The 19,015-nt window shown below is 41.9% G+C and overlaps 1 protein-coding gene across 4 annotated transcripts; it reads left to right on the forward strand.

Annotated features, from left to right (window-relative positions):
• The first annotated feature begins 722 nt into the window (after positions 1-722).
• On the forward strand, positions 723-14,297 carry LOC135552527 (high affinity cGMP-specific 3',5'-cyclic phosphodiesterase 9A-like). 4 transcript variants are annotated; one of them, XM_064984201.1, is made up of 20 exons: positions 723-830; positions 1,280-1,490; positions 7,460-7,530; positions 7,870-7,947; positions 8,148-8,191; positions 8,425-8,479; positions 8,608-8,678; positions 8,828-8,915; positions 9,090-9,174; positions 9,294-9,368; positions 9,629-9,715; positions 9,858-9,962; positions 10,135-10,217; positions 10,561-10,717; positions 10,960-11,073; positions 11,626-11,730; positions 11,988-12,116; positions 12,527-12,622; positions 12,830-12,910; positions 13,755-14,297. In XM_064984201.1, the coding sequence occupies exons 2-19, from the start codon at positions 1,422-1,424 to the stop codon at positions 12,878-12,880; spliced, it is 1,563 nt and encodes a 520-aa protein (XP_064840273.1). In that variant the 5' UTR covers positions 723-830; positions 1,280-1,421; the 3' UTR covers positions 12,881-12,910; positions 13,755-14,297. The 4 variants fall into 4 exon arrangements, with proteins under 4 accessions (XP_064840273.1, XP_064840274.1, XP_064840272.1 ...); XM_064984202.1 differs by having other exon boundaries at positions 12,836-12,910; XM_064984200.1 differs by lacking the exon at positions 12,830-12,910.
• The last annotated feature ends 4,718 nt before the right edge of the window (positions 14,298-19,015 follow it).

Genomic DNA, 19,015 nt, shown 5'->3' on the forward strand with positions numbered 1-19,015 from the left:
TGCTGCTGAACTTGTCTGACTAAACCATCTGCTTGTCTGATTTTCAATGAGGGGTTGAGGAGATAGAGAGGTGTGGGAGTGTGCTCACGTGCGCGCCCGTGTGTGTGTGCGTGCGTGTGTGTATGAGGAGCTGTTGGATGACCCCAAAGGGGGACGATAAGGTCCCACTTGACCTCAAAGCCACCTTTTAGTTCTAAAATCCATCAGCGTGAAGTGGATGCTGCCGGCAAATGAAACAAAGACAACTTTAGTTGTGAACGTGGATTGTGTTGCTACGACACAGCAGAGCTACCCAAATAGCTTGAACGTATTTCTATGTGTACTTCCGAATGGTTAAATACCATATCTTCTGCTCCCTCGATAGTGAGAGAAAGCAGCAGTCTCACTTGATCCATGTTCTGACAAGTATTAATTGCCTAACTAATGTCCACTAATCCCCTAATCCGACATACCACCTCCTATTGTATTTTGACCTCCAGTCAATTAACTTACTGACAAAAGCACACAAGTAATAACGTAGGAAGTAATAAAGACACTTGAATCATCACGTGCATACATGCCTATATCTCATTGATAAGACTATGGAAATGAGTGTGTAGTAGTGACCAGCAGTTTTCACAGCTTCTATACTAAAGACATTATGGAGATAGGAGGAGGGCAGCCTCTTTTTTTAATCACCGTAGTAACAGTCCCCTGGCAACGGACCAGAGTGCCAACTATCGCAAAATACCCCCAGGTTCTCCCATCTCACTCTGTGTATTAGTAGCATCAGCAGCGCCGGGAAAGTTTAGAAGCTTCTCGCGTTAGGGGAAAACGCTATCGCTGACACAGTAAGTCATTGTGATAATTAGTGTTTTACCATGAAAGATTCGATTCCGAGATAGAGCTTCAGAATACATTTGTGATTTAATTTTATGTATGTATATTGTCCTTACAATGTTGTTTTTCATATTTGTGTTATCATAGTCAGAATAGTGATAATAATTTCATATGTGTTGATGGAGGTAGATGGAAATTATGAGATGAAAGCAATTGATTGGTCATATTTGATCAGTGATTTTAGTGTGCAGTTGAAAATTATAATGCAAAGCTGCTTTATAAGTGAAAAACTGTCAATGGTGCTTTAATTGTTTTCTGGATTACAGATGAATTGAGATGGTAAAATCAGCATATGTAATGATTCATCATTTTCAAGTCTCAGTTCCAATGAAGTTGTTTATTGCAGTATTTCAATAGTGGCTCCCGTGTGGCAGTCATAGCATCTCTATGTGTTTCCCAGGGCTCTGACCCTGGCCATATAGGCTCCTCTGCAGGAGGACGGGGGCTCCAAACCTTCCTCCTGCTAGATTGGTGAGAGAGAGAGAGAGAGAGAGAGAGAGAGAGAGAGAAGGAGAACGAGAGAGAAACATAGAGGAATCAGCATGGGTTCCAGCTCCTCTTCCTATGCCCCAAAAACCATCTATCTAGACGTGGATGGTAAGGTTCAGAAGGTGGGTCCTACTCTATGAGATTTATATTGTCTCTCTTTTCCCCATTCCCTTTTCTGATTGTTTTTTTGTCCATACTAATCTCCCTGGATAAAGTGGGCCCACCTCTTTATGAGGTTTATATTTTATCCCCAATTGTTATGTATTTTTTAATTATTGAATTATATCTGATATTATCCGCATCAGCTGAGTTAACAGATTGCGCCATCAGCTATTTTCTCTACCGTAGCTGGTTAGCATACTTGAAATGAAATAGGGAACACCAAGAATTCACCTCTTATTACCTATCCATGAGTTCCATCCATTTTCTTTAGCAAATATCCTAGTTGACCAAAATTAGATCCACAGACAGAGTAATCATGCTCTTCTCTTCCGTGTAAGAGGAGATGTCCTCTGAGCTAAGTCAGTGGGAGAGCTGGGGTCACTCTGTGGGGACTCCCATATTAGAGTTAGACACTTATCATAGACAGCATCCAAATGATCTTGTTTGATTACATCTCTTCAATCATTGAAGTCCCTGGCTGCAATGAGGGAGTCAACCAATAGACAGACAGATGGTGAAATGATGTCATGTTTCTGGTAATGGTAGGCTACAGTATGATTTGACTACTGTATGAATCAGGGCACCAAACCAAAAGCTCGCCAAAGTCATATAATTTCTACAGGTGGCTAATGAAATTGACAGAATGTGGGTTCCTTATGGCTCCACGGTTTTTGTCGGTTACCACACACCTAATCTCGTGCACCAGTCATGCTGTGCCCCTTGATGCCTATATGCTCTATTTTATTTCTATATTTGTGGTGAATACGTTGTAAATACTCCTCAGTCATGCGAGAGGCCTCTGAAATAGCTGTGTTTTCAAGTTGTGGTAAAAATAGACCAAGAGGTGGTGTGACGGTGTGGTTCACAGGTGTTTGTGGCGGACTTTAAACGAGCACAGACAGTGCCACCTGTTGCAAGCATGTTCTATGCCTCAATTGTTTTCTACTCCCCCCTGAGTCTGAGGAGACGGTTCCTGTGTGGCTCAGTTTATTTTATTTTACCTTTATTTAACTAGGCAAGTCAAATAAGAACAAATTCTTATTTTCAATGATGGCCGAGGAACAGTGAACTGCCTGTTCAGGGGCAGAACGACAGATTTGCACCTTGTCAGCTCAGAGATTTGAACTTGAAACCTTTCGGTTCCTAGTCCAACACGCTAACCACTAGGCTACCCTGCCGCCCCAGTGTAGCCTGGTGAAAGCGCGTTGCTTCCAATGTTGTAGTTTAAATTCCCGCAAGGATCACATACAGAAAAAGTATGCACTCACTGTACTGTAAGGAGAACCAATGTGCGGTGGACTAATTCATTATCAAAGGGGGAAGAAACAGAACGTGATACTTGTGAGGCTAGAAACATCCCCAGCCTACCCAGTATGTTGTTGTTATCGCAGCTCCCAGGCCATTGCACCGTAAGCATGTAATACAGAAAGACAATATAGGCTACTGTGTCTCATATTTGCTCTCATCATATAAGCTACACCATCGTGGTGTGAGGGTCGCCACCGACTCAGAAGGTTGAGCGAACTCGCTCTCTGAGGTCGTTGTGAGCAAGGTTTAATCAGGTCAACACACGCAGGGCCGTGGGGCCGATGTTATTCCGGGGCAGGTTCTCAGAGCATGCGCATAACAGCTGGCATGGATATATTCACTGTAATTTTCAACCTCTCCTTGTTGACCACCATCATTCCTGTTCCCAAGAAGTCCAAGGATTCCTGCCACAATGACTACCGCCCTGTAAGCATTCACGTCTGTAATCATGAAATGCTTTTAGAGGCTGCTTATGGCACACATCAACTCCATCATCCCAGACACCCTCGACCAACTCCAATTTGCATACCGCCCCAACAGAATCATAGACGACACAATCTCTATTGCACTCCACACTGCCCTCACATAATCATAATAGTGAAAAGGAACAGTGAGAACTAAAACAACAGACAACCTAAGCCTACCGTCAAACACTTAAGGTTTATTTTAAACACACGGTAATGGGGGGGGGACTGAGCTGGACCGGTCGAAAGAAATAATAAATATCCAAAAAACCCTAAACTAGTCTAACCTACCTCAATAACCGCTAGCTATCTAACCAATAAAATACAGTGGGTGGTCCACCCAGTTCTAACGAGGTTTCTTAGACAAGGTTTTCCTACGGGTAGTGTATGCCCATGGGCAACTTGTCTTGGTACCCCCTTTTCCCACCAACAAACAAACAGTCATACACCATAGCAATACATACTCACAGGATTTTATTTATTCATCCGTTATTTTACCAGGTAAGTTGACTGAGAACACAATCTCATTTGCAGCAACGACCTGGGGAATAGTTAATGGGGAGAGGAGGGGGATGAATGAGGCAGTATGCTGCTGGCTAAGGATAACGGACAAAGTGAGATGTAGGCACCAAAACAAAAGAAAGATAGCTCCATTCATAGAGAGAGGGAGGGAGAGAGAGAGAGAGAGAGAGTTTGGGAAAACAACTGAGTTAACCGGGTTATTAAACCATGGGAAAGCAGGTGTGTCTTCAGTGGCAACTGATTGGCGACTGATTAGTGACACCTGTGACTAGGGCCGAAGGAGAGAAAACAAATACACACACAGGATACTTGTATCCGTAACAATTGACTACAGCTCAGTGTTCAACACCATTGTCCCCTACAAGCTCGTCACCAAGCTTAGGACCCTGGGAGTGCACACCTCCCTCTGCAACTGAATCCTGGACTTCCTGACAGGCCAACCCCAGGTGGTGAGGCTATACAACATCACCTACACCACGCTGACCTTCAACACGAGGGCCCCACAGGGGTGTGTGCTTAGTCCCCTCCTGTACTCCCTGTTCAACCACAACTGCATTGCCACACACAACTCCAACACCATCATCAAATTTGCTGACGATGCGACGGTGGTAGGCCTGATCACCGGTGACAATGAGACAGCCTAGAGAAAGAAGTAGGGCTGTGACCTGGCAGTGTGGGGCCAGAACAACAATCACTCCCTCCGCATCAGTAAGGCCAAGGAGCTGATGGTGGACTACAGGATACGGGGGGACGGGGACGGGGACCATCCACATCAATGGGGCTGCAGTGGAGCAGGTCAAGAGTTCCTCTCTGTGCAAATCACTAAGAATCTAAAATGGTATGGGCCCTCAAATCCTTAAAAAGTCCTACGGCTGTAGTATTGAGAGCATCTTGACTGGTTGCTTCACTGTTTGGTATGGTAAATGTACTGTCCTCGATCGCATGGCTCTACAGAGGGTGGTGCGGACAGCCCAGTATATCATTGGGAGCGAGCTCCCTGCCATCCAGGACCTGGAATGAAAGGAAGGCCCGGAAAATGGTTAAAGACTACAACCACATTTTTTTAAACAACTAATTGACCGATGTCGGTTAAATTATTTGAATTCCATTTCATTCAACATTTTTTTGGTGAGCTTGATGCTCACATTGCACATTGGGCTGAAGTATCTCTAGAGATACTATACCAGTCAAAAGTTTGGACACACCTTCTCATTTCAGGGTTTTTCTTTATTTGTACTATTTTTTACATTGTAGAATAATAGTGTAGACATCAAAACTATGAAATAACACATATGGAATCATGTAGTAATCAAAAAGTGTTAAATCAAACTATATTCAAAGCCACACTTTGCCTTGATGACAGCAATGCTGAGCACTTGTTGGCTGCTTTTCCTTCACTCTGCGGTCCAACTCATCCCAAACCAACTCAATTTGGTTGAGGTCGGGTGATTGTGGAGGCCAGGTCATCTGATGCAGCACTCCATCACTCTCCTTCTTCCATCATAGCCCTTACGCAGCCTGGAAGTGTGTTGGGTCATTGTCCTGTTGAAAAACAAATGATAGTCCCACTAAACACAAACTAGATGGGATGGCGTATCGCTGCAGAATGCTGTGGTGGCCATGCTGGTTAAGTGTGCCTTGAATTCTAAATAAATCACAGACAGTGTCACCAGCAAAGCACCCCCTCAGCATCACACCTCCTCCTACCTGCTTCACTTTGGGAACCACACATGCGGAGATCATCTGTTCACCTATTCTGAGTCTCACAAAGACACGGCGGTTGGAACCAATTTGGACTCATCAGACCAAAGGACAGATTTCCACCGGTCTGATGTCCATTGCTCGTGTTTCTTGGCCCAAGCAAGTCTCTTCTTATTGGTGTCCTTATTGGTTTCTTTGCAGCAATTCAACCATGAAAGCCTGATTCACGCAGTCAACTCTGAACAGTTGATGTTGAGATGTGTTACCTGAACTCTGTGAAGCATTTATTTGGGCTGCAAGTCTAATGAATTTATCCTTTGCAGCAGAGGTAACTCTGGGTCTTCCTTTCCTGTGGCGGTCCTCATGAGAGCCAATTTCATCATAGCGCTTGATGGCTTTTGCCAGTGCACTTGAAGAAACTTTCAAAGTTATTGAAATGTTCCGTATTGACTGACCTTCATGTCTTAAAGTAATGATGGATTGTCATTTCTCTTTGCTTATTTGAGCTGTTCTTGCCATAATATGGACTTTGTCTTTTACCAAATAGGTATATCTTCTGTACACCACCCCTACCTTGTCACAACACAACTGATTGGCTCAAACGCATTAAGAAGGAAAGAAATTCTACAAATGAACTTTTAACAAGGCACACTTGTTAATTGAATTGCATTCCAAGAAGCTGGTTGAGAGAATTCCAAGAGTGTGCAACACTGTCATCTAGGCAAAGGGTGGCTACTTTGAAGAATCTCAAATATAAAATAGATTTAGATTTGTTTAACACTTTTTTATTTACTACATGACTCCATATGTGTTATTTCATAGTTTTGATGTCTTCAGTATTATTTTACAATATAGAAAATAGTAAAAATAAAGAAAAACCCTTGAATGAGTAGGTGTGTCCAAACTTCAGATCATATGACCAAACAGTGCTATCACAATGTTGCATTTGGCAGCATTTCAAACAGCAACTGCTTCTCCAATGGATATGTCCTCCAATTTCTTTGGCCCATTGAACCTTGAATGCATTCAGGAATAAAAATGTTCAATGCCCTCTTCATATTTTATCCACTTAGCACAAGTGACTCTACCAGATTTTGTTACGTTTGAACACTGACTTGCCTATTTCTTCAAGTCTGCTTGAATTTTGGATACATAGAGCCAGGCGCTTAGTAAACCCAGTATACTTGTGATTACACAAACCCCTGTTGTTATGGTGGCATATAGTTTTTCAAGTAGAAACCTGAATGTGACACATGTCCATTCAAGGCCTCGAGAGTTTGAGGGATTGTCTACTACATCTGCTTGTTCAAAAGGTCTTCAAGTTGTTGGAGGCTAGCCAACATCGCCAGCTTAGATACACTTTATTTGACAATTCATTTCAGACAGACACAATATAAAACTAATATGTGTGCCGTCAGTATACCACTACATAACTGACATTGTTTATGAAATGTATAATCTGTTTTGGCATTTCTGTGTATATTGCTGTGATTTACAGAGAACGATACAAACTCTCTCACTGGGTTGATGACGCAAGGATATGTTGCTAGTATGCTGTTAGAGTGTCGTATTATCTACGAGATTGGGTTGGTCCCTGACAAGGGTAGGCTCCACTGTGTTTAGTTCACACACATCTTTAACTGCATGCCTTTGTGATTTAGTCCTTAACATCTTAACTCTCAACATACAGGGCTCAATTGAAAAAGAGATGTAATATCTTAGTGTGACTTCCCTGTTTAAATAAAGGATAAATAACATTGAAAAAAATACAATTGTTTTCTTCCCCCACTCTTTCCACTTTGGACACTGCAGACTTAAAAAAAAATGTTTTACATAACAGACTTCGGTCTCACAGAGAGCTGACTGTTTTAGGTGGCTTGAGATGCGTAGAGAGACACGAACGACTCTCTCCATGCGTCTGCCTTTTTTTTCAGGTGGCATTCAGTCGTCACTGCAGCCCATGTGACATCAAGGAGCTACTTTGTACCTCATCCAACATCCCCAGGTCAGTGACATTTCTCCTTCTCTCGTCTCTCCCACCACTCCCTCACAGTCCCACATCAGTCTAAAGTATGCATTACACACAACGCCTTTGTTTCAAGTTCACTACAAATGTATCGACTCACTACCCTGACAGAGCTTTATGAATGATAAGTCAACTACAAGTAAACACCAAACGACAAGCTCATTAGCGTGCGTTTTAGAGAATGCTGACAAGAAATGTAGTTTGAAACCCTATAGAGTGCACTACTTTTGTGCCCTGGTCAAAAGTAGTGCAGTTTGTGAATAGGGTGCTATTTGGAACACACCCTTCTTATTTATTCTTGTTGCTCCCCGTCCATAGGAATACTGCTATCATGATGGTGGATCCTGAAGGGGCCCTGGTGTCCATAGACCCTACTATGCCTACCAACTCTCCCAAGTAACATCACCTTTACCCTAATCACCAAATCTCAATGATACAGTATATTTTATAGATCTCGGTCATAGAAAATAATTCCTGACCGTTGTTCATCCAAAGAATGCCTAGCATTTGTACTATGTGTAAAAAAATGATTTTCAAACGTGATGTAGACAATGACTTGGTGAATGATGTTGGAATGTCACTGACATGTTTTTCAGCTCCTTGTACAAAGTCATTTCTTTGTCCACCGGTCAGCTTGGAGGTGAAGTGCCAACACGATATTTCAAATTCAGAAACACTTTTTAAACATTAACCTTTTAGTCCTTAATAATTTGATCTTACTCACGTAGCGCACATAAAGCGATCACAGCAAAAACGTTAAAACAATGTAAAAACAACAATGAAACAGATCTGGGTACTAAACATTTCTTCATGTTTCACAGGTAGCATTTTGATCACTCGAGCGATTTGTTTCTCGTTTGTTTGCGCCCACAGAGAAAGAAGACATGTTTCAAAACGTGTTATCTCAGGTGGCGGAGCAGTTCAGCAGGTAACTGGCGCGTTTATGTTCCACTGCAGACAGAAGCACTCCGCTTTCGTCTTTTCTCTTTCCGCAGAAATACTTCCATGACACCAGAGGCTTTTCAAACAAACCCCTTTCACGTATTTTTTTTGCAGGGCTTTCAGAATCAACGAGCTGAAAACTGAGGTGACCAACAGACTGGCAATGTTGGAGAAAAGAGTGGAGTGTATGTGCAAAGGTTTTTTCACTGAACTTTCAATATGTGTGTGTTCTCTCTTTGTGTGTGTGTGTGTGTTTCTGTGTGCATGTGTGTTGTCGTTTCACTGTCCCTGAATTCACAGTTTCATGTACTAACAGTCGTACTGAACGTTACAGTGGAGGGACTGAAGGTTGTGGAGATTGAGAAGTGCAAAAATGACCTAAAGAAACTACGAGATGAGATGACATCCAGAGGAGGAGGGAGGTACGGTGACCTTTGACATCAATGACACTCACCAAGCCATGCTCCAGATTTCTTAGGATATTCTATAGTAAGACTTTTATGATGGTTTTAAAATGTTGTTGCGATTTCGAGAAATCACACAGCTAGCAGCAGATCGATGACACAAATATGATGTATTTGCTCGCATCTCGTCAGAGTCGGGAACTGTCCCTGCAAGTACAACTTCTCAGACGACGGGAAGAAGCTTAATCCCAGACGTGACGTCCCAAGTTATCCAAAGGTACGGAATTAGGGGATTCTAGTAATATACAGTAGGCTAAACATATCCAAAAGATATTCATCACTTTGACATCCTTAAATCCTAGAACTGACACTGTGGCTTCTCACTCATTTCTACAGTACACCTTATCCCAGGAGACTATTGAAGCACTGAAGAAGCCAACATTCGATGTCTGGCATTGGGAACACAATGAGGTTAGTTCTCTTGAGATTCAGGTCTAATATCTATCATATTTCCTACCAGGCATATATAATCACATTTTGAAGTATTTTCTCGAATTGTGAACTTAAAGGAATAACCACACACTCAAAAACTATCTTTTGGTATTTTGTTAATTAGTCCAATCCCAAAAATGTTTTGCATGTCCGCAACCAAGTTAAAGATAGAGCAGTTGTTGCGCCTTATGATGGTGCGTGTAGTATTCTTTTAACCGTGTCTTTGGTCGGTGGTTTAGATGCTGAGCTGCTTAGAGTACATGTACCATGACCTGGGACTGGTGAAGGAATTCAACATGAACCCCATCACTCTCAAACGCTGGCTGGTAAAAGTACAACTGTATAAAAGCAATTACCTCAATGTGCAAGTGGATATGCAACTGATATGGAACAACAACTTCAAAGAAGAGGACCAATGAGTATTGATGACTATTTGGCTAGTTTGATTGACAGCTTTCTTTCTCACAGCTGGGCATTCAGGAGAACTATCGCAGCAACCCGTTCCACAACTTCCGCCACTGCTTCTGTGTCAGTCAGATGATGTATGGCATGATTAACCTGTGTAACCTGCCGGTAAGAAACAACTGTACTAATACAATATAATACATGCCATTTACCAGACACACATGGTCTAGAACTAGGGTCCAGAGTTTTTTCCTGGTCAGGTCAGGATGTCAGGAAAATCTCCTGTCACCTTGTACTAGAGATTTATAGGAGACGAACATGTGATGTGTGTGTTCCTCAGGAGAAGATGACTCTAACGGACATGGGCATTCTCATGACAGCTGCAGTGTGCCACGACCTGGACCACCCCGGCTACAACAACACGTAGGTGCCCAAAGGTTCCTACTCTGCGCCTCAGTTCCCCCTGCTCTACAGCCTTCACTAGATCTGTGAATAGATGTTGATGATAGACACAATACTGACGTCTTCATTCACAAAGAGATGTTCTGGAACTTCTTCATTGATGTTATTACATTGTGGAAATGGTCCAATCTATACTTCCAGGTTTGATGTAAATTTAGATGTTCCTTCCTAACCATGTGACATGACCAGGGTAAAACTCTGGGCCCAGTGATTATAGGCTTCCCTGGTCAGGTCATGTTGTCAAGGAACACTCCTGGTCTTAGGCATAAATCAAACTGTCACAGAGGTGTAATTTGCTCGTCAGGTACCAGATCAACGCTCGCACAGAGCTGGCCGTGCGTTACAACGATATATCTCCCCTGGAGAACCATCACTGCGCCGTGGCCTTCCAGATCCTATCGCTGCCCGAGTGCAACATATTCGCCAACGTCGAATTGGAGGCCTACAAGCAGATCAGACAGGTAGGTGGTGTCCTAGGCTAATGCACAGTGATTTTCCTGCATCCCAATTTGCACCCTATTACCTGCATGTGCTCCACTATTGACAGAGGTAGTGCACTATATTGGGAATGGGGTCCCATTTGGGTTGCTCCCTTTGTCTTTTTTTGCATTTCCTTCTCTCCAACTAACCACGAGATGTTTTGAGTTGGCCTAAGGCAGGAGGGGGGTTTCATCATTTGTGATGATTCCATCTCCCTTTACAGGCCATCATTACCCTGATCTTGGCCACAGACATGGCCCGGCATGGAGAGATATTAGACTCCTTCAAACATAAAGTGGACAGCTTTGACTTCACCAACGAGGAGCATGTGACATGCGTACGTATCGTACATCACATGGCATCAACTGTCTGTGTATACTGTATTTCAAGAGGTGCCAAATAGGCAAAGCTTTGTTCAGGTATAGCCTCTGCACTTCAGCAAACAACAGAAAGCAGGAGGGGTGCTCAGTAACAAAGACTGTAAGCTCACTCCACCGCTATCTTGAAATGCCACTGACGGAGCTGTCAAATTAGATATTTTTTGATAGCTCAAACGGTTGGTACGTTGTCACGGCAGGCGTTCACGTGTGTCTGCGAGCAGAGGATCGCTGGTTCAAGCCCAATATGGGGACAGGGACAGCGGGGAAAGTGAAACTGTTTGCAGCACACTGACGTCGGTCTCATGACGTCAGTCCTGTCCATCCAATGGGATAAAGCCAGAGGGTTCTAAGACAAAGTGCCTGTGTTGATCTTAAGCGCTCCGAAGCCTTTTACCACAAGTGGACCTTTCCTGAAAAGTCAAACTAGCTAGCCAATGCTAAAAACGATGCTTGTGTTGACATAACGCATGGTGAAAAGGTCTCTTTGTGCCTTGTCCGTATGTGTGCAGCTGAAGATGGTTCTGATCAAATGCTGCGACATCTCCAACGAGGTCCGGCCTACCGAGGTGGCCGAACCCTGGGTGGACTGTCTGCTGGAGGAGTACTTCATGCAGGTGACCTCGATCGAGTCTAATCATGTCTAACAATAAAGTCTAAACAAAAATTAGTCTAGTAATGTGTTGATTGGAACTATGGGGTGAAAACAGGCTCAGCTGTCACTCTTGAAGTTGCGCATGCTTTTTTTTAGAAGGGTAAAAATCAGTGTCCCTTGAGCCGTCTTGGCCTTCATCGGGATGAGTCTATTAATTAGAATGATGTCATGAAAGAGCGGAGTGACATGTGCAAACCCTCCTGTCTCCGGAATGGACAGAGTGACAGGGAGAAGACTGAAGGGCTGCCGGTGGCTCCGTTTATGGACAGAGACAAAGTGACCAAGCCCACTGCCCAGATCGGATTCATCAAGTTTGTCCTCATCCCAATGTTTGAGACAGTCATGAAGGTAGGCATGTATGTTTGAGCTACAAAGCAATGTGACCATATTTAAAATATATATATGTTTAACTAGGCAAGACAGTTAAGAACAAATTCTTATTTACAATGACAGCCTAAGAACAGTGTGTTAACTAACTTGTTCAGGAGCAGAACGACAGATGTTTACCTCGTCAGCTTGGGGATTCAATCTAGCAACCTTTCGGTTACTGGCCCAACGCTCTAACCACTGTAAATTGCCGCCCCAATATTAGCTTGACATAGTGTGCAAGTATGTGTGTGTTGGTGTTTGTGCACACAAGCGTGTGTTTCCGTTTGTACACGTCTCTTGTGTTTCATGACCTCTTGAAAACAATGCCAGTGGATAATTCCATACTGTCCTGAATACCTACCCACAATCCTCCCCTGTGTGTGTTGCAGCTCTTCCCCCAGATTGAGGAGATCATGGTGCAGCCTCTGAGAGACTCTAGAGACCACTATGAGGAGCTGAAGCAGATCGATGACGCCATGACAGAGGTAGGACATCTGTTCTCACTTAATATTACACTGTCCTTAGTAAACCAAATTCCAATTCCCACTTTTCCTAGTTGAAAAACACTGGAGAGAATTGAAATTTCTTACTACTCACAATCATCCGGGGTGTTTGTGTCGGGGGAGGGGTGGGATTTACGCGTCTGTGTCCAACCACTTTCTAACATAAAGATGTGTCTTTTCTTCAATGAGGCACAGAAGAAAAAAACTGAAAATATGTCATTAGGAGGGAAGAAGAAGTAAGCTTTGCTGCTGCGAGCACAGTGGTACTGTGTAAGTAACGGACTCTGATTGGCCTGTAGTGTTAGTCCTGAGTGCCCCCTCTCTTTTCTGCCTCTCTCCAGTCTGCCAACAACAACACTGCTGCAAGCCAGTGAGCCAGCTATAATAGGAGCACAAGGCTTTTTACTACGACCGCACAATATTTTCATCACTCTGAATTTGCTTTCGAAAAAAGAACTGAATTAACAAAAAAGAAACTCAACTCTACCGCATTACAAATTTTGGTTTTCACAAACAAACAAAAAAAACTGACTTGAGTATTTGGAACCACCAGCAAGATGAGGCTCTTCCATTGAAGATGAGGTTTATAGTTGAAGTATTCTGTTCAATAGTATTCCCCTCCAATTTGCACCAATCAGTCCTGGCCCTTGGGAGGGGGGGGCACTCACCTCAACACCAAAAACGAAGCGGGTCTATTACATAGACCTGCAGCCCAGTAGCAAAGGCAAAGTGGTGAAAACGTTGCGCTGCCTTAACGTCATCAATGTGGGTCGTTGGATTCTTCACAACCTCATTGATAACGTTCTGACGACCGAATAGTGTCTTCCCCGTCTATGATTTGACAGTTTTTCTCTCCCTTTGCTGTGTGTGGTATTGCAAGTTCATAGTGTGCAGGATTTTCCACAGCGAAGAGCATTGTGATGGATATGGATACCGACGGAGCCAAGTCACAATCAAGAATGCTTTTTCCTTGTTTGTGTATGTGTGTGTGTGCTTATGTGTTTGTGTGCGTGAGAGTGTGTGTGTGTGTGTGTGCGCATGTGTGTGTGCCAATTAATCAGAATCCTCTCTGGAGAATCCAGTCTGATATCCTGAAGTGCTTTTTTCATTTTAGGGCTCTGGCTCTCGTTTTATGATCCAAAAATTCAAAAAGGTCATGGGTCGTCCTGATCTGCGTCTTTGAAGATGGAGGGTGAAAAGACTTGTCTTCTACACACTGAACCAACCTCAGACTACATGAAACCTCCTGGTTGATCACCACTGTTTTGTTATGAACATTACAGAAGGACAATCGCTCTGTTTCAATGTCCACACTAGCATACTACATAGGATGAATTCATGTATCAAACACATTGGAATTATAGCCCATCTGAACGCTAGTTGGTCATTATCCACGGCTGTGTATACACATGCAGCCCAATTCTGACCTTTTTACCCAATTGTAGGAAAAATATCTGATCTGATTGGTCAAAATACCAATAATTGGGCAAAATGTCATAATTGGTCTGTCTATGTTTACACAACCTATCATAATTTCTGAGTGACAATTGGTCAATATAGGTATATTTTTTGCCATATTTTCTGCTTTCTGGTTTTAGTCACACTTGTTGATGTTGCCTATTACGGTATAATGAATAACAACTAAGACGCTTACTGCAACACTGTCTTTTCCTGTTACAAGTCTCCTATTCAAATGCAAAACTGTTTCTAAAACAGTTTGAATAAATTGACCCTTAATTTAACCATGTCAAGTACACAGCATATTTTAACATAATTATTAGAGGTTTAAACATTGTTACAACAAATTCTACTAATTATCCCCTAGTGTGTGCACTGAATGAATTTACATAAATTCATATTTTGAGGTTTGTGTAATAGCACATCCATTGTTGTTCAATATATTCAGTCTTAGATACATGTTGTACGTTATTACAGAAGTATTTCATTACAATCTAAAATGTTATTCTGGTATTTTATTTATTTGTGCATAGTACATCCTACATAAACTGTGCAAACTACATTACAGTTGTAAAACATGTAACATCCTTTTATACAAAATGTGTCACCTAGTAATAAACTCCACCAGTATTTTTGAAAAGTTGCAGGTTATTAAGAAGAGATCAAAATGTCATTCTCATCGACGGTTCATGAGTAATACCATTGACTCTTCTCTGAATGGTGCAGGGATGAATGAACCAATGGCTGGTCCAGCTCGGGAGTCTTTGAAAGCTTGTGTACTTTACTTGATATCTGTATTCTGATGTGTATGCTTTATGCACAATGCGGATGGCCCACGCTTACACTTGGATTTCCTGATCATTGTCATTTAGGAAAACCATTTTAAGAGCGTGGTAGTCCATAGCTTCGGGCTTTGAGGAGGTATGTGTTGAAACAGGACTTCTTTGACAGTTCTGTTGTACAACTCCAAACTACCACTTAACCCACATCTCTCTATAGTAAAAAAAAACAAACAAGTGGTGGTATTCAACAGGTACAGTAGATTTACTATGGCCTGTTTCATAACCTTCATTTATTGCAACCTGTTTCACATTTCCAAGAGTGATAATTGTCTATCTGAAAGACGATACTTACATACAGTATGCTTACACTTTTTATGACCTACATGATTCTGATGACATGTGGATGATAAAGCTCTGAAGATTCTAAAGAGATAGGATGTCAATACTGACTTTAATGTTTTCTGCAGGTCTGCTGGTAGATAATAGTGACTTTTGGAAAATTCCACAGGGACAAACAGAGATGGAAATAACTTTCTCCTGTACTTTTTCCCTGCTACTTGGCTTCACGTCTAAGTCCTTTTCACCACTGAAACTGTTTGATGGGGTCTTTGGGCTGAACTTGAGTATGGCCTAGTCATTTTGTTTAGAGGGATCTATCTTTATACTCTATGTTGCATGGATATAAAGGACATCAACCACCTGAGCCACGACCTGTTCACCCCGTTATCATCAAGAAGGCGAGGTCAGTGCAGGTGCATCAAAGCTGGGACCGAGAGACTAAACAACAGCTTTTATCTCTTGGCCATCAGACTTTTAAATAGCCATCACTAGCCGGCTACCACCCAGCTACTCAACTCTGCACCTCAGAGGCTACTGCCCTATATGCATACAACTGGTCAAAAGCTTTAGAACACCTACTCATTCAAGGGTTTTTCTTTATTTTTACTATTTTCTACATTGTAGAATAATAGTGAAGACATCAAAACTATGAAATAACACATATGGAATCATGTATTAACCAAAAAAATATATTTTATATTTGAGATTCTTCAAATAGCCACCCTTTGCCATGATGACAGCTTTGCACACTCTTGGCATTCTCTCAACCAGCTTCACCTGGAATGTTTTTCCAACAGTCTTGAAGGAGTTCCCACATATGCTGAGCACTTATTGGCATTTGTTGGCTCCTTTTCCTTCACTCTGCGGTCCAACTCATCCCAAACCATCTCAATTTGGTTGAGGTTGAGGAATTGTGGATGACAGGTTATCTGATGCAGTACTCCATCACTCTCCTTCTTGGTCAAATAGCCCTTACATAGCCTGGAGGTGTGTTTTGGGTCATTGTCCTGTTGAAAAACAACTGATGTCCCGCTTAGCCCAAACCAGATGGGATGATGTATCGCTGCAGAATGCTGTGGTAGAAATGCTGGTCAAGTGTGCCTTGAATTCTAAATGAATCATAGACAATGTCACCAGCAAAGCACACCCACACCACCACACCTCCTCCTCCATGCTTTACAGTGGTGAATACACTTGCGGAGATCTTTTGTTCACCCACACCGCGTCTCACAAAGACACAGCGGTTGGAACCATAAATCTCCAATGTGGATTCCAGACCAAAGGACATATTCCACCTGTCTAATGTCCATTGCTCATGTCTCTTGGCACAAGCAAGTCTCTTCTTATTATTGGTGTCCTTTAATAGTGGTTTCTTTGCAGCAATTCGACCATGAAGACCTGATTCACACAGTGTCCTCTGAACAGTTGATGTGGAGATGTGTCTGTTACTTGAACTCTGTGAGGCATTTGTTTGGGCTGCAATTTCTGAGGCTGGTAACTCTAATGAATTTATCTTCTGCAGCAGAGGGAACTCTGGGTCTGCCTTTCCTGTGGCGGTCCTCATGAGAGCCAGTTTCATCATTGCACTTCATGGTTTTCGCGAGTGCACTTGAAGAACTTTCAAAAGTATTGACTGACCTTCATGGCTTAAAGTAATGGACTGTCTTTTCTCTTTGCTTATTTGAGCTGTTCTTGCCATAATATGGACTTGGTCTTTTACCAAATAGGGCTATGTTCTGTATACCATCCCTATCTTGTCACAACACAACTGATTGGCTCAGATGCATCAAGAAGGAATGAAATTCCACAAATGAACTTTTAAGAAGGCACACATGTTCATTGAAATGCATTCCAGCTGACTAACTCATGAAGCTGGTTGAGAGAATGCCAATAGTGTGCAAAGCTGTCATCAAGGCAAAGGGTGGCTAAGTGTTTAACACTTTTTTGGATACTACATGATTCCATATGCGTTATTTCATAGTTTCGATGTTTTCACTATTATTCTACAATGTAGAAAATAGTAAAAATAAAGAAAAACCCTTGAATGAGTGGGTGTTCTAAAGCTTTTGACCGGTTGTGTACATAGACATGGAATCACTTGCCACTTTAATAATCAAATCAAATGTTGTTAGTCACATTCGCCGAATACAACAGATGTAGATCTTACAGTGAAACGTTTACTTGCAAGCCTCTAACCAACAATGCAGTAAAGAAAATATGAATAAGAATAAGAAATAAAAGTAACAAGTAATTAAAGAGCAGCAGTAAAATAAGAATAGTGAGACTACGGGTGCAGAGTCAATGTACGGGGGCACCGATTAGTCAAGGTAATTGAGGTAATATGTAGGTAGTAATGGAACACTAGTCACTTTTATAATGTGTACATACTGCTTTACTCATCTCATATGTATATACTGTATTCTATTCTACTGTATTTTAGTTAATGCCACTCCGACATTGCTTGTCCTAATATTTATATATTTCTTAATTCCATTATTTTACTTTTAGATTTGTGTATTTTTGTGAATTGTTAGATACTACTTCACTGTTGGAGCTAAGAACACAAGCATTTTGCCACACCCGCAATAACATCTACTAAATATGTGTACTGTATGTGACCAATAAAATTGCATTTTGATCTGACAAAAGTAACCACCATGATTTGCTATCTCACTCTCCCCCCAACATTATATCTTTCTGATAAATTACACTTTGCATGTAAACTGGTTGTTTTAGTTCTTTGTTTGATTCTCACTGCAGTATCATTTTGCCCTTTTCTTTAATTTCAATTACTCATAAACACCCTTAGACATGTCCTACTCTGCTGATGATGAGGCAGCAAGAGATGACCCCCCGAGACAATTCTAACCATTTTCATCACTCGAGTTTATTCAATGAAAGGACAGCTCTCAGCTGACTTAGAGACACGTCTTAAGTCTTTGAATGAGAGGAATTACCCCCCAGCACCCCCCCACTCTTTCTCCCTACCTCCCTCCTTTGTTCTACTCACTTGCGTGCGAAATATCAAGACACACAGTCTTTACATTTACCAGAAGGAATGCTTTAATTAGCTATGACATACTCTTATCACGAAGGTGATGTTGTTGCTTTGCCAAGCAGAGCTAAAGGGACATATTGATTTAGTTTAATATACTGTAGAGCCCCACCTGTTCTGAGCCCCATATTTTTAGCCCCCCCCCCAAAAGAAAATATATACATATATACACCTTACCTGTTTGGCATAATATTTTGGCATTAATAAGAGTTGCATATCAGTTTGCAAACAATGTAAAAACATATATATCATTAAGTTAATATAGTCACATACAAACATGGTCTCTCTTTTGTTTTCTTGAGTAAGGCAGCTCCAAGATGCAGCCTAGCTCAGTGCTTTCGGTGGTGGTGGGGCAAGCCAGCAGAAAATAGGAGCATTGTGCCATGATTGGCTCAGTGTTCTGTCACTCATGGGGACACTACGTCACGGCCAAGTAATAAGGGTAGACATCGAAAATCCAACCATTAGTAGTGCCCTTCCAAGAAGGCTCAATCAAGGTCATTGGTCAAGGATAAAATTACATCAAATCACGTTATATGTACAGTAGCTTTGATTGGACTGATCATGTCAACATCTTACTTTCAAAATCTAGCTAGCATCATGAATCAATTTAACAATCTACTGGCAAATCCTTTTAAATCCTTGTCATATGAAGAGAAATAATTAAGAGAAATTATAGATAAAAGGTATCGGTGCTCATCGGCCATTGGATATAAACATTACACAACAAGTTGGAAATCG

The sequence above is a fragment of the Oncorhynchus masou genome, chromosome 13, assembly GCF_036934945.1.
Source record: "Oncorhynchus masou masou isolate Uvic2021 chromosome 13, UVic_Omas_1.1, whole genome shotgun sequence".
Classification (NCBI taxonomy): domain Eukaryota; kingdom Metazoa; phylum Chordata; class Actinopteri; order Salmoniformes; family Salmonidae; genus Oncorhynchus; species Oncorhynchus masou.